General features: G+C 41.8%; 1 protein-coding gene across 1 annotated transcript in view; it reads left to right on the forward strand.

Moving 5' to 3' along the window:
- The first annotated feature begins 4,410 nt into the window (after positions 1–4,410).
- The window catches only part of PCOLCE2 (procollagen C-endopeptidase enhancer 2), a 72,204-nt gene continuing 56,701 nt past the window's right edge, over positions 4,411–19,913 (forward strand). Inside the window, exons 1-2 of the mRNA XM_021678726.1 lie at positions 4,411–4,726; positions 5,793–5,901. Of these exons, the coding sequence (XP_021534401.1) occupies positions 4,644–4,726; positions 5,793–5,901 (192 nt within the window). The 5' untranslated portion in view covers positions 4,411–4,643. The remainder of the gene's footprint in view (positions 4,727–5,792; positions 5,902–19,913) is intronic.

Raw genomic sequence — 19,913 nt, forward strand, 5'->3', positions numbered from 1 at the left:
TAGCACAGACCACACCTAAGTTCCAGATATGGTCCTGCCTCAGAGAACTATGGGAGTGATCCAAGGATAGAGTCCAGCTCCTCATTATCTCCTGTCCCATCCTCTCCCCCTTCACTCTGATGCACTGCCCCGGATTGTTGCTCAGGCACCTTTCAAGTTAACTGGAGATTGTCCATATCTGAGATTAATTGTACTGGAAAAGGCCACTTAAAATTTACTTAACACAGGCTCCAAATTTTCATAGTAGATGTCGAAAAAATGTTCAGGATTTTATCTTCAAAAATGGAACTGGAAATTCAAAAATTAATTTTGTATTTAATAAAATTCACTTACATTTGCAACTATGTGCCAATTCTTTTTTTTTTTTTTTTTTTTTTTTTAAAGATTTTATTTATTTATTTGAGAGAGAGAATGAGAGAGAGAGAGAGCACATGAGAGGGGGGAGGGTCAGAGGGAGAAGCAGACCCCCTGCTGAGCAAGGAGCCCGATGTGGGACTCGATCCTGGGACTCCAGGATCATGACCTGAGCCGAAGGCAGTCGCTTAACCAACTGAGCCACCCAGGCGCCCTATGTGCCAATTCTTATAATGAACAAATAATGTATCAAATGTGGATTTTTTGACCATAATTTTCTCTGCAAAAATGCATTCTAGCAAAATACAATACAACCTTTCCTTCACTCTTGACTTTCACAGCACTATAACGTAGCAATTACTTTTTGAAAAATTATTATAGGGTTTCTTCACTTTTCTCATGGGCTCCCTTTTAATATTTTGGCATTAAAAATCATTCTTTTTTTTTTTTTTAAGATTTTATTTATTCACTTGAGACACAGAGATACAGAGAGAGAGAGAGAGCATGAGCAGGGAGAGAGGCAGAGGGAGAAGGAGAAGCAGGCTCCCCGCTGAGCCAGGAGCCCGATGCAGGGCTCGATCCCAGGACCCTGGAATCATGACCTGAGCTGAAGGCAGACGCCTAACCATCTGAGCCACCCAGGCGCCCCCAAAATCATTCTTTTTTGAAGGGACTTTTGGTCAGCCATCTTCTTCAGCTTTTTCCTTCAGTTGTTCATTGGAGTAATTCATCCAGGTCCTCATTTGTCCAAAAAAGCCCATCATCATCCTCCCACTTGTTTCAATGTCACTTGCATTCATTTTATAAATTCTGGATCCTTTACAAGATCAATACTGCACTATGGATGGAAAGTGCATTGTATTTACATTGCATTTTCAGATGTTTACAAGGTTGACCAGAGACTAACCAACAAAGATGTTGACATATTGGGCCTAGCTAGATGCTAATACTGTGCAGCAAGGAATGTTTGAGTGGGGACTAATTTTATAAGTGGTCGGTTCATTGGTGAACATTTCCATATTTCCATGACTTAGATGCTCTGTGCAACCTACTTAACTGCAGAGAGTGGGTAATATATACCTTGGATAATAAGGATCACTTCACCTACCACTCTGCTTTTCTTTCTAGAATCTACCACCGGGCTTTCGTCCTCTCTACCCCTGCCCTTTACTAGGCCTTTGGCTAGTTCTTTGGCTCCCTGCCCATTATGCCAATTCTGCATCACTAAAGTCCAGAAATCAGTCTCACAGAAATGGACCTTACACACACCTTCAAACTCCACTTGGGTCTGTCTCTATTTTAACACATTAAGCTTCTCAGGACATTTAAGGTTTACAGTTTTGGTCAGAACTGTAGTTCCAAGTCAAATAGGTTTTTCTAAGAGCAAATAATATGGGTTTTAGTAAACTTTTTAAATCATATGGTAATATCAATGTCTTCCTATGTGTCTCAACAACAACAGAACCATCAGTGTTGGAACCCTGACTCTTTAGTGAGGATATGAACACAGTCATCATTCTATAAATTAAGAAAAGAAAATACTGTTGCATATTTATGTTCAAATAGTTTTCTATGTACTGAGACATGTTTAATACTTTGTTTTTGAATTTTAAATTTTAAAACTTAGCTTAGTCCTAGGAATGAAGTATTTTCTGGCTATGATGACTTCAAATCATTACCAGAAAGTGAATTGAGCAATATTTTCACTTTATGATTTAAAACTTTGACTTTTTAACAAAATATCATCTAAAACACTTATGCTGTTGGATAGCATATTCTTGAAATGTGTGCAAAATAAACAATCGTTTATTTTCCTTTTTGCTGTTTTAAAGCAATTTTTATTGGGTTGAGGGTGTAGGTTTCAGGATATAATGTAGTTTGCCAAATTCTGTAATCCTTTCTTTTTTTTTTTTTTTAATGTCATACAGGGTGTGGTGCCTTTAGAGAACTTTTTTTAAAAGTTGTATTTCTTAAGAATGAAATCTTGCCATTTGCAACGACGTGGATGGAACTGGAAGGTATTATGCTGAGCAAAATAAGTCAATCAGAGAAAGACATATATCATATGATCTCACTGATATGAGGAATTCTTAATCTCAGAAACAAAATGAGGGTTGCGGAGTGGTGGGGGATGGGACGGATGGGGTGGCTGGGTGATAGACATTGGGGAGGGTAGGTGCTATGGTGAGCGCTGTGAATTGTGCAAGACTGTTGAATCATAGATCTGTACCTCTGAAGCAAATAATACATTATATGTTAAAAAAAAAAAGAAGAAGATAGCAGGAGGGGAAGAATGAAGGGGGGGAAATCGGAGGGGGAGACGAACCATGAGAGACTATGGACTCTGAAAAACAAACAGGGTTCTAGAGGGGAGGGGGGTGTGGGGATGGGTTAGCCTGGTGATGGGTATTAAAGAGGGCACGTTCTGCATGGAGCACCGGGTGTTATACGCCAACAATGAATCATGGAACCCTACATCAAAAACTAATGATGTAATGTATGGTGATTAACATAATAAAAAAAAAAGTTGTAGTTCTTGGTCTTTTTTTTCCTTCATTTTTTCAAAAATAGCAAGATAATCTAAACCCCACAGGGAAATTCTGGTTCCTACTATTGGCTCCTGGGTTCCCCCACTATTAAAAGACAGATTATTCCCTGTAGCTAGTTTTTACTTATTTTCTTGCTAGGAGTGTTTACATTCTTAACATTGGAAGCACATTATTAGAAATGAAATCTTGACAAGAACTATTTTAATGTTTTTTTGGTGTGGTGTGTTTTTGTTGTTGTTGTTTTGATTAGAAAGGTGAAACTAATTTAGAGGGAACAGCACAGACCAGGCATCTAGATTCAGCTCTATCCCTTTTGTGGTGGTGTGGTTGTTGAATATCTCAATGAATCCACTCTGTTCTTGTTTTTCTTTTATTAACCCCTAGTTACTGGAAAGCACTTAACAAAATAAGAGGCTTAAAATTATTTTTCTCTAATTAAATAAAGGAAAGCCTTGGTTCCACAAGGCTGGAATTGTTCTTCTTAGAAAAACAAATTCTCTGTGAATCTTAACTCATCAATGTTACAGAAAGAAATTGTTGGAAAAGATCTTTTAAGAACAGAGATGCCAGCAAAGAAACACCATTTTTAGAACAGAACATGATGAGATCTGATGATCTGGGTTCTGTCTTCATTATCTGACATAGTTAATGACAATGCACTCACAAATCGCTTGGCTGAAAATACGATTTTTTTTTTAAAGATTTTATTTATTTATTTGAGACAGAGAATGAGAGACAGAGAGCATGAGAGAGAGGAGGGTCAGAGGGAGAAGCAGACTCCCCGCCGAGCAGGGAGCCCGATGCGGGACTCGATCCCGGGACTCCAGAATCATGACCTGAGCCGAAGGCAGTTGCTTAACCAACTGAGCCACCCAGGCGCCCTGAAAATACGATTTTAAATCCCTGCACAGAAAACTGTCTCCCTATTCTCATACACCAGTAAAAACAGAGAAAAACCTATTGAGGGAGTGTTTATAAGTAAAAAGATAAGAGCAGGAGTTAAAATATAACTCCCTTCTGCTTTCCCCTTTTCTTGCCTTAGATCTGTGTGTTAGAAGGCGACAGAAATAAAGAGGGAACCCCAGGTGTCCAGCAACCACCAAGCGCTAACACGTTTTTGTTTTGTTTTGTTTTGTTTTGTTTTAAAGCAACTAAGGAAAAACACTCCCCAAAGCAAGCCACGACTCCCTCTCTGTAAATCGTCTGTGGATCCCTAAGTCAGGTCCGGCTTGGGTACCACTCGGCAGGGGTTCCCCTCCTCTTCTCCCCACAGGCCCCGCGGGCGGGATGTGACAGGGGCTGTGGGTCCCGGGGTGCCAGGGAGGAGACGCCCGCCCGCCCCAGGAGGGGAGGCGGCTCTGGCCTCGGAGCCGCCCCCTCCCGCCGCCGGAGAACAAACGGGATATTCAGCAGTGGCCTGTGGCTGCCAGAGCAACTCCTCTGGGGAAATTAAGCGTCAAGTCAGCCAGCACCGTAATCGCCTTTAAAAGGGCCCCACCCGCCTGCTGCGCACAGCCGGATACCTGGGCTGCCCCGCGGCTGCGTGCGTGCGTGCGTGTGAGAGAGAGAGGAGAGAGAGAGAGAGAGAGAGGGCGGGGAAGCGAGCTGGGGCGTGTGCGGCGTGCGAGCCAGTGTTTCTGCCTGTGTGTGCCGGAGGGTGAGCCTGGGGGGGTTGCGACCCGGTGTGTGTACCAGCGGGCGCGCCGGGGTGGGAGCGAGCTGCGCGCGTCTACACCGGCCATGAGGGGCGCGGGCGCCTGGGCCGCGCTCTGCCTGCTGCTGGCCGCGGCCGCGCAGCTCTCGCGGCAGCAGCCCCCGGAGAGGTAACGCGACCCCCGCCCGGGCTCCCTCTCTCCCCGCCTCCCTCCCGCTCTCCTGCAGCCTCGCCCGCGGTTTTCCTCCAGCCGCGTCGGGGCGCCCGGGGACGCAGCGCGCCACCCCGCGCTCACCGGGGCTCCGGCGTCCGCTGCCCCAGCGCTCGGCCGCGCTCCCCCAGCTCGGCCTGCCCCGGGCCCCCGCCGCCCGCCGCATCACCACGTGCCGGGGGCTGAAGCTGACCGGCGCCTCCTCCCCCCCCCCCCCCCCCCCCCCCCGGGGGGGGGGGGGGGGGGGGGCCCGGCCCCCCCCCCCCCCCCCCCCCGTGCTTCTGCGGGCGGAGGGAGGCACGAGGGCCCAAATCTGTGGACTTTGCTTCTTAGTTGTTTTCCCCCGCCGGGACGCTTGGCCCAGAGACGGAAAGCCTAGGGGAAAACCCGAGTCGCACGGCGCGCAGGGAGCCGCTCCCAGAAAGTTAACTCTTCGCCAGCCTCCGCCAGAGCTGCCAGACCGCCCAGGACCTGGGCTGGGGGACCCGCCCCGTGGCCACCTTTGGCATCTCCTCTTCCACCTCCATCACCAGCAACCTCCCTTTATAAATGGGGGGCTCTGCCCATGGTCAATGACTTTCAGAAAAGGGGAGGAGAAGTAGGCATCTCTCTACATCTAGGAAATGAAAACTTTCTTGTATTAATCAATTGCTTGTCTGTCTTTAAAAGCATGTACCTCACCTAGCTCTCACCTTCTCTCACTCACCTCCATTCCCCAGTTAAATTTTCTATTTACCATTTTCCTATAAGCTCTTACCACTACGTGGAGCATTTGATTGCTTATGGATGGATGGATAAATAGATGTTGTGTTATTAGGATAGAGATAGATGGCAACTGGACTGAATGTTTTATCGGACTGTAATTATTCTAAGAGCTAGCAAGTATTTCAAATCCTTTATATGGTGCAAACATTTATTAATCAATATTAACTTTATCCATATTAAGAAGCTACAACCTTTCTGAGGTTGACATTAGATTGTTAGACCCAGTTTCCAATTAAGTTTCCTTCTTTTATTTTCCCAGACCTGTTTTCACATGTGGCGGCATTCTTACTGGAGAGTCTGGATTTATTGGCAGCGAAGGTTTCCCTGGAGTGTATCCTCCAAATAGCAAATGTACTTGGAAAATCACAGTAAGCATTTTTTTAAGGGTATTCTCCTGGAAGTGGGTATTGGAAACAGTGGAAGGTTGCTGCATTTTTCCTCTGGTGTCAGGATTTGGGTAGGGGGCAAGTGCCCGAATAGTGAAATGTTGGATTTACCTCAACTATTTGGGTGATTTTTATTAATAGAACTAGTGGTGTCCTGCATTAGTGATTAGAAAGGACACAAGATAACAGTTGAAGGAATAAATTCTTAAAGCAGATGTGTTTCTGAAAACCCATCCTGATTCAGTTGAGTTTCATGGATTCAAAATTAAGGCTGTTTTCAAAAGCTTGTTGTAATGACTTAGAATCCATTTGTTACCTGTGCCTTGCACAAATGTCTCCCAGTGGGGAATAGAACTTCAAAGGTAATGCTCATCACTAAGTACTTTATACCCACTATGGGTAAAAGGGAAGAGAAAAAGGGGAAAAAAAAAATCGCACTTAATGTCCCTGACTTAAAACCACCACTAGAGGCAATCTGTGAATAGAGAATAATAATAATTGTGTGGTAGGGAGGGAAAGTCTAAATATCAAAGGCTAATAAAATGCCCATGCTGCTTAGTAATGACATAGGTTATGCTGAGTCAAGAAGTCAGATTTCCAGACAGCCATCTGAAAAAAGGAGTGTAGATTTAGAATCAGCTAGATTGAGTCATCTTTCAAGTCAGTATGATAGTGAGTCTCTGCATTTTTTCATTGTTGGGAAGTTATTTGGGAATTGAACACATTGGTTTACTGAGAGCTTTATTCAGTCAGATTGTGCTACCCACTGATTATAATTTTTAAAAGTAGCTACCTTTCGCTGAACACTTACTGTGTACTAGACACTGCACCAAGTAGTTAACAAGCATAAACTCACCGAAACCTTGAAATCACTCTGAGAAAGTGACTATTCTATCCCCATTTTATAGATGGGGAAGCTGAGGCCTAGAACAATTATGTAAATTGACTTGATCAGACGTTTGGTAAGACCAACTTTATGTAAAGTGAAACCTGTTTTGCAGTGAGACATTCCCATCGACAGGCAAATTTGAGGGGTCCCCCACCTTAATATAAAGCTTGGCTCCTGTATGTTTGATACTTGCCTATAAAATATTGACTATCTGATAAACTGGTACAGATTTCATTGTGCTATTGCAACACCTGGGGCCAGGGAGAATAAGTCATAAAAAATAGCTTTGACATATTGGTATTAGCATAAATGTGAAATAAGGCTTCGAAATAAACATGTAACTTGGTTTTCATATTATAGTTGTGTTTCAATAGTAATTTAATGGCTTTAAGTTATAAATGGTCCAAGGAAGTTAATGACTGAGAGGCATCATGTACCTAACAAGTAGAAATTCATGGTTGGCCGTATATTTAGGGTATTATGGGAATTGTTGGTGTGGCATCAAACTTTGATGGGTGAAGGGTGTCCAGTGAAAGTTTTCCTTGGTAAAGGAGTGGTATGTGTCAGGAGAGGCCTGACTGACTACCATATTCTTATGTGGGGGGAAGGGAAGTATAATGGATGTTCTATTTGGATGCAATACAAAGGTAAGGCATATGGGCTCAGCAGTCAGACTTCCCTGGATTCACATTCTCATTCTATCACTCATAAACTGTGTGACCAGGATTCATCTTTTTTAAACCTCAGGACTGTTGTGAAGATAAAATGAGTTAGTACATGTAAAGCCCCTTGGCTCGGTGTTGGGGTTGTAATAAGTACTTAATAAATGTTAGCCATCACCATTATCATTTTCATTATCCTCATTATTGTTGGTATTGACTTCTCAATCCTTCAGACCCTTGGTCGAAATGGCAGATCACTGCTACCCCCTTACCTCACTGGCTAAGCTGGGCTTGGCATCAGCTCAAAACAACTCACACTTTTATGGAACAATCTACTTTGTCATCTGTATCTAGAAAGAATTATTTCTGTGTTGGGTTCTCCTATAATCTTGCTGAAGAGATTCTTTGTGAGTCAGAATTAGGTCGGCTTCCAGGAACAGAGACCCAAAACAACAAGGGCTCTAACAGAAGTTTGGTTCTCTCTCACATAAGAGAATCTAGAGGTAGGCAATCCAAGATTGGTGTGGCAGCTTCAAGCCATTAGGTACTCTGTATCTTTGTCTCCCCGTGCTTTGCCATACTCAGATGTGTGGTGGAGTTCCAGCCATCATGTTTACATTTCAGCCAACAAAAAGGAAGAAAAGAAGAGTGTATGTCCTCCCTTTAAGGACATTGTGCTTAATTACATGCAACTCGCTGCTTACATTTCATTGGCTAGTTCTTAGTTACACGGCCACTTCTTGCTGCAGGAAATCTGAGAAAGGAAGGCTTCATTTCAGGTGTCCGTGTGCTCTGCTAAAACCCAAAAGTCTTCTTTTGAGTAAAAGTTTTCTATCACCTGTGAAAAGAAGGGAAAACAGGCAGATGACAAGCAGTCTCTGTGACATATTTATTTGTGGTTTTCTCAGGCTGCCTGAAGTGATGTTCATGAAGTTGAGTAACAAATACCAGCCTTTTTGGAAAAGAAAAAATATTTTTTCTTTTTTTAGAAAGTATAGGTAATGTAGAAGAAAGGACTACACAATTTGCTTTTCTAGTTAAAAGCTTAACAGTTTTCACTCTTAGCCAGTTGAGTTTATTCTATTCCAAGGGGCTGTGTCTTTTATGTTTGCATGAGTAGCCACCAAGAACTTCCAGAGAAGGCCAGCAAGTCCTCCTCATTATAATTACTGCCTCTGCTATTCACAAAGGCCATGGGTGCTCTCAAGGTCTTAGTTTGACAACATTTTTATTTCTTTGTATTTCATAGGGAATAGCACTAACGTATTTGTAAAAGTCGTCTTCATTCTTCTTCACGGTCCTCTGGTCTGTCAGAGTAACAGAAGGGAACTCCCCAGCTCCCATAGATCCTTGGGGACATAAAAAGAGGAGAAGTGTGGTAGCCCTAAAGCTGGTGGCCCACTCAACAAATGTGTTTTGAGTTCTGGGTGCTATTTGGGTTATAGTAGCAAACTGAAGGCAGCCAAACTCCTTACCCTCATGCAGCTAGCATTCTAGGTTGGAGAGATAGGCGATTAATGTTTAAATAAACAAAAAAGAAAATATGAAGTAGTGGTAAATGCATTATGAAAATAAAATAGATACTACTTCACTTCCATTAGGATGGCTATTATAAAAAAAAATAGAAAATAACAAGTGTTGGCAAGATGTGGAGAAATTGGACCCCTTGTGTATTGGTGGTGGGAATGTAAAATGATGCAGCCTGCTGTGGAAAATATTTCTCAAGAAATTGAACATAAAGCAGAATCAGACCTATACATACAGAGAACAAATTGATATTTTCCAGAGGGGAGGGAAGTGGGGGATGGGCAAAATGGGTGAAGGGGAGTGGGAGATACAGACTTCTAGTTATGGAATGTGTAAGTCATGGGGACGAAAGTACAGCACAGAGAATATAGTCAATGGTATTGTAATAGTGTTGTATGGTGACAGATGGTAGCTGCATAGCATGATGTATAGAGTTGTCCAGTCACTATGTTGTGCACCTGAAAGTAATGTAACCTTGTATGTCAACTATAATTCAATAAAAAAGAAAAAGAAATTGAACATAGAATTACCATATTATCCAGCAATTCCACTTCTGGGTATATACCCCAAAGAAGTGAAAGCAGGGACTCGAGCGGATATTTATACATCCGTGTTCATGGCAGCATTATTTACAGTAGCCAAATAAACAAAACGTGGTATATACATACAAAGGAACATTATTCAGCCTTAAAAAGTAAGGGAATTCTGGGACACCTGAGTGGCTCAGTCGGTTGGGAGTCTGCCTTTGGCTCGGGTCATGATCTCACGGTCCTGGGTTGGATCCCCGCATCGTCGGGCTCCCTTCTCAGCGGGGAGTCTGCTGCTTCTTCTCCCTCTGGCCCTCCTCTGCTCATTCTCTCTCTCTCGAATAAATAAATAAAATCTTTAGAAAAAAAAAAAGTAAGGGAATTCTGACACATGCTCCAGTATGATGAACCGTGAAGACGTTGTGCTGAGTGAAATAAACCATCACAAAAGAACAAATAGTGCATGATTCTATTTATATGAGGCACCTAGTGTAGTCAAATTCATAGAGACAGAAAGTAGAATGATGGTTGCCAGGGGCTGGGGGATGGGGCGTTAGTATTTAATGGGTAGAGAGTTTCACTATGGGAAGATGAAGAAGTTCGGAGATGGATGGTGGTGGTGACTTGCACAACGATGTGCAAAGGTCATTCTCGCTGCTCTCTAGAGGATGAGTTGTGGGGAGTTAAGAATGGAACAGGGAGACCAATTAGGAAGCTAATGTGGCATCGAGGAGAGAGAAGACGGTGGATTGGACAAGGCCGGTAACAAAGGAGATGAAGAAACATGGAATCTTTTGCCCAAAGCAGTTCTCTCAGCAGTTCTGAGTGCAGTTAGGATGTAGTGGCACCAGCCAAGAGGCTGGATACACCAGGCTTCGGATCCTTGCTTGGTAGCTGCTCCAGTTGGGGCTGAGCTCTGGTGTGGCCTCATCCAAGACCGTCTATTAACGGCTTTCCCAAAGCGGAGGATCCAGTCCATTTTCCTACTCCTGCAGTTAGTAAACCAAGAATAGAGTTTCTACTGGGTGATTCAATATCACTTTTATTAAACATCACAGAGATGCGTCGGGGCTCCTGGGTGGCTCAGTCGGTTAAGTGTCTGCCTTCAGCTCAGGTCACGGTCTCAGGGTCCTGGGATCAAGCCCCGCTTTGGACTCTCTGACCAGTGGGGAGTCTGCTTCTCCCTCTCCCTCTACCCCTCCCCTCTTGCATTCCCCCCACTAAATAAACAAATAAAATGTTTTGATAAAAAAGAGATCACAGAGGTGCCTCAAAATGGGAGTCTCAGAGTGGCCCTAAAATTTGAGTTCCTGTAGTTGGCAAGAAATATTCTGCCTCTCATTCCTTCCCTGCCTCTTATTCCATTCTTCCAGATTAGAGATGTGTTCCAAGCAAGGTGGCTTTCCTCACCAAATGGTTTTCCTTGAGCTGTCCGTAGGAGACCGAGAGTCTAATGTTAGTATCTGCATACTTTGAGAAAGCGAGTCTACGGCCATACCACCCTGAACGCGCCCGATCTCGTCTGATCTCGGAAGCTAAGCAGGGTTGGGCCTGGTTAGTACTTGGATGGGAGAAAGTTGAGCGCTAGTCGTCACAGCCAAACTTGCTAGCCAATTGTAATGGACTTTCTGGTATGGAAATAGAGCCTATAGATTGGAAATTTAGATTTGTTCTTAAATTATAGTACTTTAAAATTTTCATAGCTATTTCTTGGACAGCTGCACTGTCTCATACACTATCTGCATTGGCTACTTAATTGACTAAATTACAGATTCAGTGTCTCAGTCACATTAGCCATATTTCAAGTGCTCAGTAGCCACATGTAGATAGTGGCTATCATATTGGACAGTATGTAATACGAATATTTCCATCAACACAAAAAGTTCCTTTGGACAGTGCTGTTCCAGAGAACTTTTTTTTTTTTTTTTTTCAGTTTGGGGAAAATAGTTTAATGTATTGCTTGGATCCAGAGAACTTTTGAGGTTCATTTTACTCATGTAAAGATATGATGAGGACATGGTGCTCCATGCTGCTTAGTTGTACTTCTGCTTTGCAAGTGGGGAAGCTGACCCTTGTTCTGTGTGGTGTTGAAATTGTGACTGGAACTCAAGCCTCTTGACTCAGCTTTATCCTTCTGGGTACAAGTCTTGGTGACCTCAACTAGTCTTGGGTTTTACTAATTAATTTTGCTATGAAAAAAGCACTTTGCTGAATATATTCTCAAAAATGTATGGTTAGAGATTAAAACAGAGAATTTGAGGGTGAAGAAATTGTTAAATATTTTGTAATCCGTGATGAGGTTGAAGGTTTCTTAGTTTCCTATGAGAGTTGATTTTTGGAACTGGAATTTAAGGGGCGTCTGTATAAAAAACCTCCTTGACATGGATGGTGGGGGCAGGAGTTAAGTATGATTTGAGAGCTAAGGTATGTATAATCCTTTGGAAAACAGTAGTTGATCTAAGCAGGTTTGGAAGGACAGCAGGACTGGGTTGAGACAAAGGTCACCTGAATTGATTTAAGGATGAGAACCAGTAACTCCAGCTGTACCAAGCCCTGCAACAAGAAATGAACCTCCAAGTATTGACATAACACCCACCACCCAGACCTCTATCACAGTGGTCCTCCTTCTAGGTACATGTGTGTCCAATGGGACAAGGCTCTGCAGGAGACAGTAGATCTCTGAGATCCCTAAATGAAGGAGGAGAGAGTGGACCATCGTGAACAAGAAGAGAGCCAGTGTGATGTAGTTCACTGCTGTGTTGCCAAGACAGATTCATGAAGAGCCCACCAGGTATGGTGCCAGGAGCTGGAGATACACAGATGAATGTGTAGGACATGTGAACTTGGGGAGCTGCCTGGGAAGATGTGTTCCGCCCAGGCTCTGAGTGGCAGTGAGGTAAAGCTCAACAGGCACCTTGCCTTCTTGGCTCCACAGTCATCCCTGACATAGAGATCTCCATTCCATTAATGGTGTCGTTATAAATTCATTGCAAACATAGCAAATCACCAACACCTTCTCTGTTCCTTGGTCTTTTCATCCATAACTTGTTCATTTTATAATACCATGGTAGAATTACAGATTCATATTGATGGTTTGACACAATTTTTGAATGTAAAAAATAGGCATTAGTAGCAAAATAATATCTTCTGAAAGCAACTATTCAGAGTTTGACTTGGGCTACCTGTGTTATGGCCGGTTAAGTGGAACCAGCTGAATCTTTGTTTATAGCAACTATACAAATTAGAAGAAACTGGAAGCCTAGAACTTTCTGGGAAATCTCCTTGATTAGGTACGTAGGAATTGTTATTTTAAATCAAAATTAAAACTAAATGTCACATCTGAATGTGTTGGGCAGTTGCTGTCATTAACAGAAACAGCAGTTGTTATGTAGATAAAGGTGAAGATGATATTGTGCTTGATTTAAAGCTGGGCATGATTTATAAAAAGTTTTTTTTTTTTTGGAAGATTTTATTTATTTATTTGACAGAGACACGGCAAGAGAGGGAATACAAGCAGGGGGAGTGGGAGAGGGAGAAGCAGGCTCTGCACTGAGCAGGGAACCTGATGCAGGACTCGATCCCAGGACCCTGGGATCATGACCTGAGCCGAAGGCAGACGCTTAACGACTGAGCCACCCAAGTGCCCCTACAAAAATTTTTTTAAATGAGATACTTCATTTATGTTGCCCTGTTGTTACAGATCATTATTGAATTACAAAGTATTTATTATTTATATCTCTTCTTTATTCCTCCCCCCAAATTTAAATGTATTGAAATTAGAGAGGCAGTTATTGAAGGTTTCAGTTATTATTTTCAGTAGAAATCTGGCTTGAGAAAAATCAGCAAACATTTGAGGAATTTAAAATTTGGCATTAGAGTTTCTTTTAACTCTGAACTAAATAATGTGGGAGGGTCAGAAAGTCACAGATCTTTGCCAGAAATGCGAGAACAATTATAGCAATGAATAGACTCACTCCCATTTAAACTGGAAGTGTGTGGCAAAATTTTCTTTAGCTAATTCATGCAGAAGATAAAAAAGCATAAATTATCACATGTTGAAGATCTTTGGGCTCCCAGGTAATGCATGTACTAACATTTTGATAACTGTTTTTTCCTATTGATCTGGAATTAAATATACTAGTTATTATATAGATTGTAGATATAAAATAATAATGTGTGGTTTTCAGCATACCTTCAAATATATTGTATCATTTTATTTCATTCCCATCCAATTCCGTGATGTCAGTGGGATACATATCAGGATGCCCATTTTACAAGTAGGGAAACTGAGGTCTAAAGAACTCCTAATATTGTCATTCCTGCAAAGATATGAAAAGACTAGAGAATTTTTTGACCCATTGATACAGAGGCACTGTTACAGGCTTATTGAGCAAATAAATGACAATTCACTCAATGCTTATTGAGTATCTACTATTAGCTGAGCATTGGGTTGGGCCCAGGGGGTAAAAAGAAAAGGCATAGTTTCTGTCCTCAAGGAGTTTATAATCTGGTATGGAGTAGTTAGACAAGAAAACCAGTAGCAGTTATGTGTGTAAATGACTGTGATGCTCACTGCAAGTCATAAGTATTGATCATGTGGAATGAGTCTTAGTTACATTTTTAATTATTGAAGTTTTTATATTAAGTAACTGAAAATAATTATTGCCTCATGCAAAGAGTAAAAGATGTTATGACCCATTTTACATCTGTGCTACTCTTAAGACTTGAGAAATTGTTACTGTGTCCTTTGTTTAACATTCTAGGGCCGTTTTATAGCACCTGCCTTGATATTTCCAAATATGAGAATAAACAATTATATAAGGGCATTCCTGTACCATTGCCTTGGGGGTAATTGTGCCACTAATGTATGTGACAGTCATCATACTGAAATCCATCCTCCAAAAGCCTGATTAAGTTTAAATGGCATTCACATTTAAAGAAATGATACATTAAAAATGTGGTGGGGATATAGATTTTCCCAAAAACTTTCATATGGCTTCATGAGAAGAAAGACAGCAGTGGTGGGGCATGGGGTTGTGTGAAAATTGAAACAAATAATGATATTCTACTAAGATCAGTGCTAGGTATATAATTTGAGAAAACAAATAGTGGATTTAGACGGGAACTCAACGTTTAAGTCACTTAATTATACCTAAGGGTATAGCGAGGGGTTCTCAAATTACTGTAACTATTATTTCCCTGGCATAACCACAGCAGGACAGATAGGGGAATGGAATTTTGGCTTTAAACACATATTTCCTGGCTTTAAACTACATGTAGGATTTAGAATTTTATAGAGACTTAAATTCCAATCTTAACTATGAGGTTTTTTTTAAACATACATATACATTTGTTGGACTAGACTTGGTTGTTTCAGCTGCCTTGAATAGTAATTTAACCCCATGCTTGACTTAATATTATTTACATCTGACTCCTTAGTCAAGATGGGGATAATTAGCAGAATGTATACATGCCCAAGCTTGAGGACCATATGAATGGGGTGAAAGCACTATAGCTGTTTTCTGTTTGTTTTTTTAATTGAGTATAATTCAGATACTTTGTGATTCTTAGGGCACTTAAACTGTCCCAATTAGGTTTCAGTTGATAAGACACTGGAAGAATTAAATAAAACCTGTTCCTTTCTCCCTTAAGTCCTCCTGGGAAGCAGGGAGAATACAAATCCTAAATAAATAAGCAAGTAGGTGACATTTTCCCATTGGGGCCTCAGTCCAGTTTTTCTAAACTTGTTTAGTTTTCTTCTTGTTTTTTAAGGACCTCTGTTGTTTGTTTTTGTTTTGTTTTTCTTGGTTCTTTCACATGAAAATCAAATACATTTTTATTGATTGAAAACCTAATGTTTTATAAATGCTCTTATTTGTACTGCCTGTGTTTTTTGTGCGGGGGTGAAGCAGAAGCCTTAGAAAGGGCTTAATGAGGAGGGAAGAAAATGAGAAACCAGGAAAACAGTCTTCATGTTTTTCTGAAGAAAATTCTCTTTAATAACATATTAATGATCAAAAAGTCATTCTTTCCTGAAACATCACTTTAATAATGGAGCACCAAAATAACACATTTTAAACCTCTGTGTTAAAAAGCAATATAAATGGAGAAGGCATTTAACAGAGGTAAAACACCCAGAAAAGATTTTAAGGAAAATGTTATTAAAAAGACTGATGGAATTACTTTTATTCCTTGCCCACCTCCAGAGTTCAATTTATGATGTGAAATTATGGGCAAATTAGAATCGTTCCATAAATTTGCAGATTCCTTAAAATCTATCATGTATTGACAATACAGAGAGAGAGAGAATTCTCATTTGTTGGTTGCTCCGTGCTGGAGCCCAGAGAAGCATTTAGGGGGCTCATAATTCGCAAGGTTTCTCTTTTCTCCCCCCCATTCTTCTGCTTAGGTAGGAAAGTGTTCCTGTGAACAGTTGCTGTCCCATGCTCCTGGCACAGTGAAGTTCTATATGTGTGGGTTATGGCTTCTTGATTCTACGAAAAATGTCATCACTACCTTCATCTTACATAGTTGCACCTTATAATTTAGCAGTTTTAACAACAGTGGCAGCAGCTCTTTTGGGTATACTTGAATGTCTTACTCTAGGAACTTTGGAGAATAGAAGTGTTTTCTTCAGATATATTATTTGTTAGATTGTGACAGTCAATGTGGCAAGTCTTTGGAAAACCAGTACAAACATCTAAAAATAAATGGAACACCCACAGAGGAGTGGGGAGTTGGAATTAAACCAGCACACGCTCTGCCACTAAATATCGCCTCTCTTTCATCACCTTACCCCCAAGACACTCCTGAGCACTGCACATAATAAAATAGTGTTTCCCAAAATGTGGAGGGAGGTCAGAGATGGGCTGTTCCGTGGATGAGGCTGACAAGAAGGGCGCAGGGAAGCCAGTGGGGGATATTGTTGTTGCTTACTGTTCCTAGAAATGAATTGTTAGGAGTCTGATTGCTAGACACAGACTTTCTAAAAGCCCTAAGCTACGATTGACCTTCTCTGAAAAAAATCATAATTTATTAATTCATTAAAACCATTTTTAAAGTACCTACCAGAGACCAGGTGCTGGGTTGGGCCCAGAGACGGCCATGAAAAGAAAACCACATCCCTGAATAGGACAGGAGGAGATAAGGAGGCTCTTCCTAGTCAGGGAGATGTCCCTCAGAAGAATGACAGTGACACAGGGTGACAAAGTTCATGGTTAAGGGTTGTAAACGTGACTAGAAGAATGGATATTGGAGAGTCATACTGAATACTGTTGAGCCGTTTACTAGGTATGTGATGCAGTTTCCAGAACTTTCCAAAGTTGGTTATTATGGTCAGACCTGCCTTGTAGGGGTTATGTGGAGATAGTAGATGAAAGGTCCTTGGCTTGGTGCTTGATACAAGCATGTACTCATAAACTGTGGTGGTAGTGATTATTTTTTTTAACCTCTCTTCTAGGGCTGTAATAAGGCATAAAAGGGTGGTGTTTGTGTAGAACTTGTCTACAGGCCAGTGCATTTCAAGCTGGATGGTAATCCCTTTGGGGCATGGCTAGCTCCCATTGGAAATACCCGCTCCTACTCACTATGTCCTTTCTTCATTTAAAATATGATCTTTCATAAGACTTTGTCCACAGAAGTACTTCCAAACCTTCCCTGCTTCTCCTCAAGCCATGTCCCCTCAACCAAATACCTCCCACCCCAGCACCAACCAAGAGTGCCCCTTAACTTTTGAAACTAGGATGTTTAGAAACAGAGAAAGGATTGTCAGTTAAAAATTGAGAATAATTTCCTATCTTTAGAGATAGGGACTTCACTTCACCTCTGGAGCCTCAAATCACCAGAACAGTCCCCGCTAGTCACACAAATAGAGTAATGACTTTATTCACTTATTCCTAACAGGGACACCTCATGATAGAGTGGTTAAGAGTGTGTAATTCCTGGAGTCAGACTGCCTGTGTTCAAATTCCAGCTCCGCTATTGTGGTGTAAGTCCTTAAAGATGACCCCCCAATACCACACCTGGTATTTATGCCTTTTTCTAGTACCCCCAAATATTGAATCTGGGCTGGCCCTATGAAACAAATAGAGTGGGGCAGAAGTGACATGCATGACTTTGGGGCCAGGGCATAAGAAGTCTTAAAGCTTTTGCCTTAGTCTCAAAACATGCACTCTGGGGGAAGCTAGCTACCATGTAAGGACTGTGAGGAAACCCAAGCCAACCATGTAGAGAGACTTCATGATGGGGGGATGGCAGAGAGGGAGAGAGGGAAAGAAAAATGCCTAGACAGGACCCAGTTATTCCAGTCTTCCCAGCTGAGGTGCTAGACATGGGCGTAAAGAAGTCATCTTGGACAACCAGTCCAGTTAAGCCTTCAGATGACTTAAGCCCTAATTGATAACTGATGATAATTATAGGAGATAACTCAAGCCAGAAACCACCCAGCTGAGGCCGGTAAACTCACAGAACCATAAGAAATAAGAGTACATTGTTTTAAGCCACTGAGTTCTGGGGTGGTTTTTTTTAGGCAGCAGTAGGTTACCAAAACAGTTACTTACTAGCTCTGTGGCCTTGAGTTTGTTAGTTAACCTCTCTGTACCCCATTTTCCTCATGTGTAAAATGTGGCTAATGATATTCCCTACCTCATAGGATCACTTTGGGTATTTAGTTACTGAACGTATGGTATTAAGGTGACTTCCTAGAGAAAGAACCGGGAAAGTAAATATCCTGACCCAAGTCCCTTTCCTATTTTCAGTTCCCATTGTGCTTCCCTCAAGCAACTGGAGGACAATTGTTGATGCATTCATTTAGGTCAACTACCCAGGAAGGAGAGTAAAGTGGAAATGGGAGGAGAATGGATCTGGAGAGGCAAATAGAAGCCATTGGACACAGGGAGCCTATATCAGGGTTCTCCAGAGAAACAGACCAGTAGGAGATGTAGATGCATATACATGCAGGCATGTGCACATACAAACATCTACATGTGTCCTTATAAATACATATGCACAAATCATAGAAGTTCACATGTATATATACATACATACTTAAAGAGATTTGTTTCGAGGAATAGGCCTATGCAGTTGTGATGGTTCACCAGTCCAAAATTTGCAGGGAACGTGTCAGGCGGGAGCCGATGCTACAGTCTTGAGGCAGAATTTCTTTTTCCTCGGAGATACCTCAGTTTTGCTCTTAAGTCCATTCAACTGATTAGATGAGGCCCACCCACATTATCAGAGAGTCTCCTTGAAGTGAGCTGATTGTAGATGTTAACACATTTATCAAATACCTTCCCGGCAATACCTAGATTGGTGTTCGAATAACCACCTCAACCAAGTGGACTTGTGAAACTAACCATCACAGAGCTACTGTAGGTTTGGAGCAGGGGAGTGACAAGGGTTTCCCTGGATGCTGTGTGGAGAACAGAGATTGGGGTGCAGGAGTGACAGTAGTGAGACTAATGAGGAGGCTGTTGCTGTAATGTAGATGAGGGAGGATGATGGCTTGAACCAGCATGGGAGCCATGGAGGTGGTGAGGGCTAGTCAGTTTCCAGATATTTAAAATAGAGCCAGGAAGGCTGATGGACAAAGTGTGAGGTGGAAGAAAAAGAGGAACCAAGGATGGCCTCACAGTTACCGGCCTGTGTAAACCAGAAGGATGGAGGTGCAATCCATCAGCCATGACAGGGAGGCCAGCGTAAAGCAGATTCAGTGGGGGAGGTCAGATGTTATTTTGACATGTTAAGCTGAGGTGTACATCAGATCTCACAGCAAAGTGCCATTCCAAATACTACGTATCCAGCAGAGAGACCAGGTGGTAGGTAACTATGTACTCCCTATTCTTGAATTAGTGCTTTAGGAAGTAACAAAAAGTAGAAACATGATCAGATGGCAGCGGCTGAGCCCCTGTCTTTAAAGCGTGAGGTTCACGAAACTTGGGTGCAGACATGACTATGTTTAGACGTGGTGGCAGCTGAAGATAAAGGTGCTTTTTTAAATGAAAAATGGTAGATAGTAAAACAAACAGTGTTTCACTTCACTGGTAATGCCAGTAAAGGCATTTCTTCTATTTCAAATACACCTGCTCTGGTGTATTAGAGTAGTAAATCCTGTTTCTTGCTAGCCTAGACTATTACTCGGAGCCAAAATGTCACTATTTTACATTGAAAGTAAGGTATTGGAATCTTTGGAGATTGAACCGTTTTACAAAGGGTTTGGTTGCTTGAGACGTTGGCATACTCCCAACACTGGATGTTTTTCCTCACTTTTTAGAAAAATCAATCAATAACTTATTATTGGGCATATTTTCAAGCCACACCTAAATGTTGGAGCAGAACATGAAAAATACTTTCTAGAGCTGAATTTTATCAAACACAGAATCAGGAATCCAT

This window comes from Neomonachus schauinslandi, chromosome 1, assembly GCF_002201575.2.
Source record: "Neomonachus schauinslandi chromosome 1, ASM220157v2, whole genome shotgun sequence".
NCBI lineage: Eukaryota > Metazoa > Chordata > Mammalia > Carnivora > Phocidae > Neomonachus > Neomonachus schauinslandi.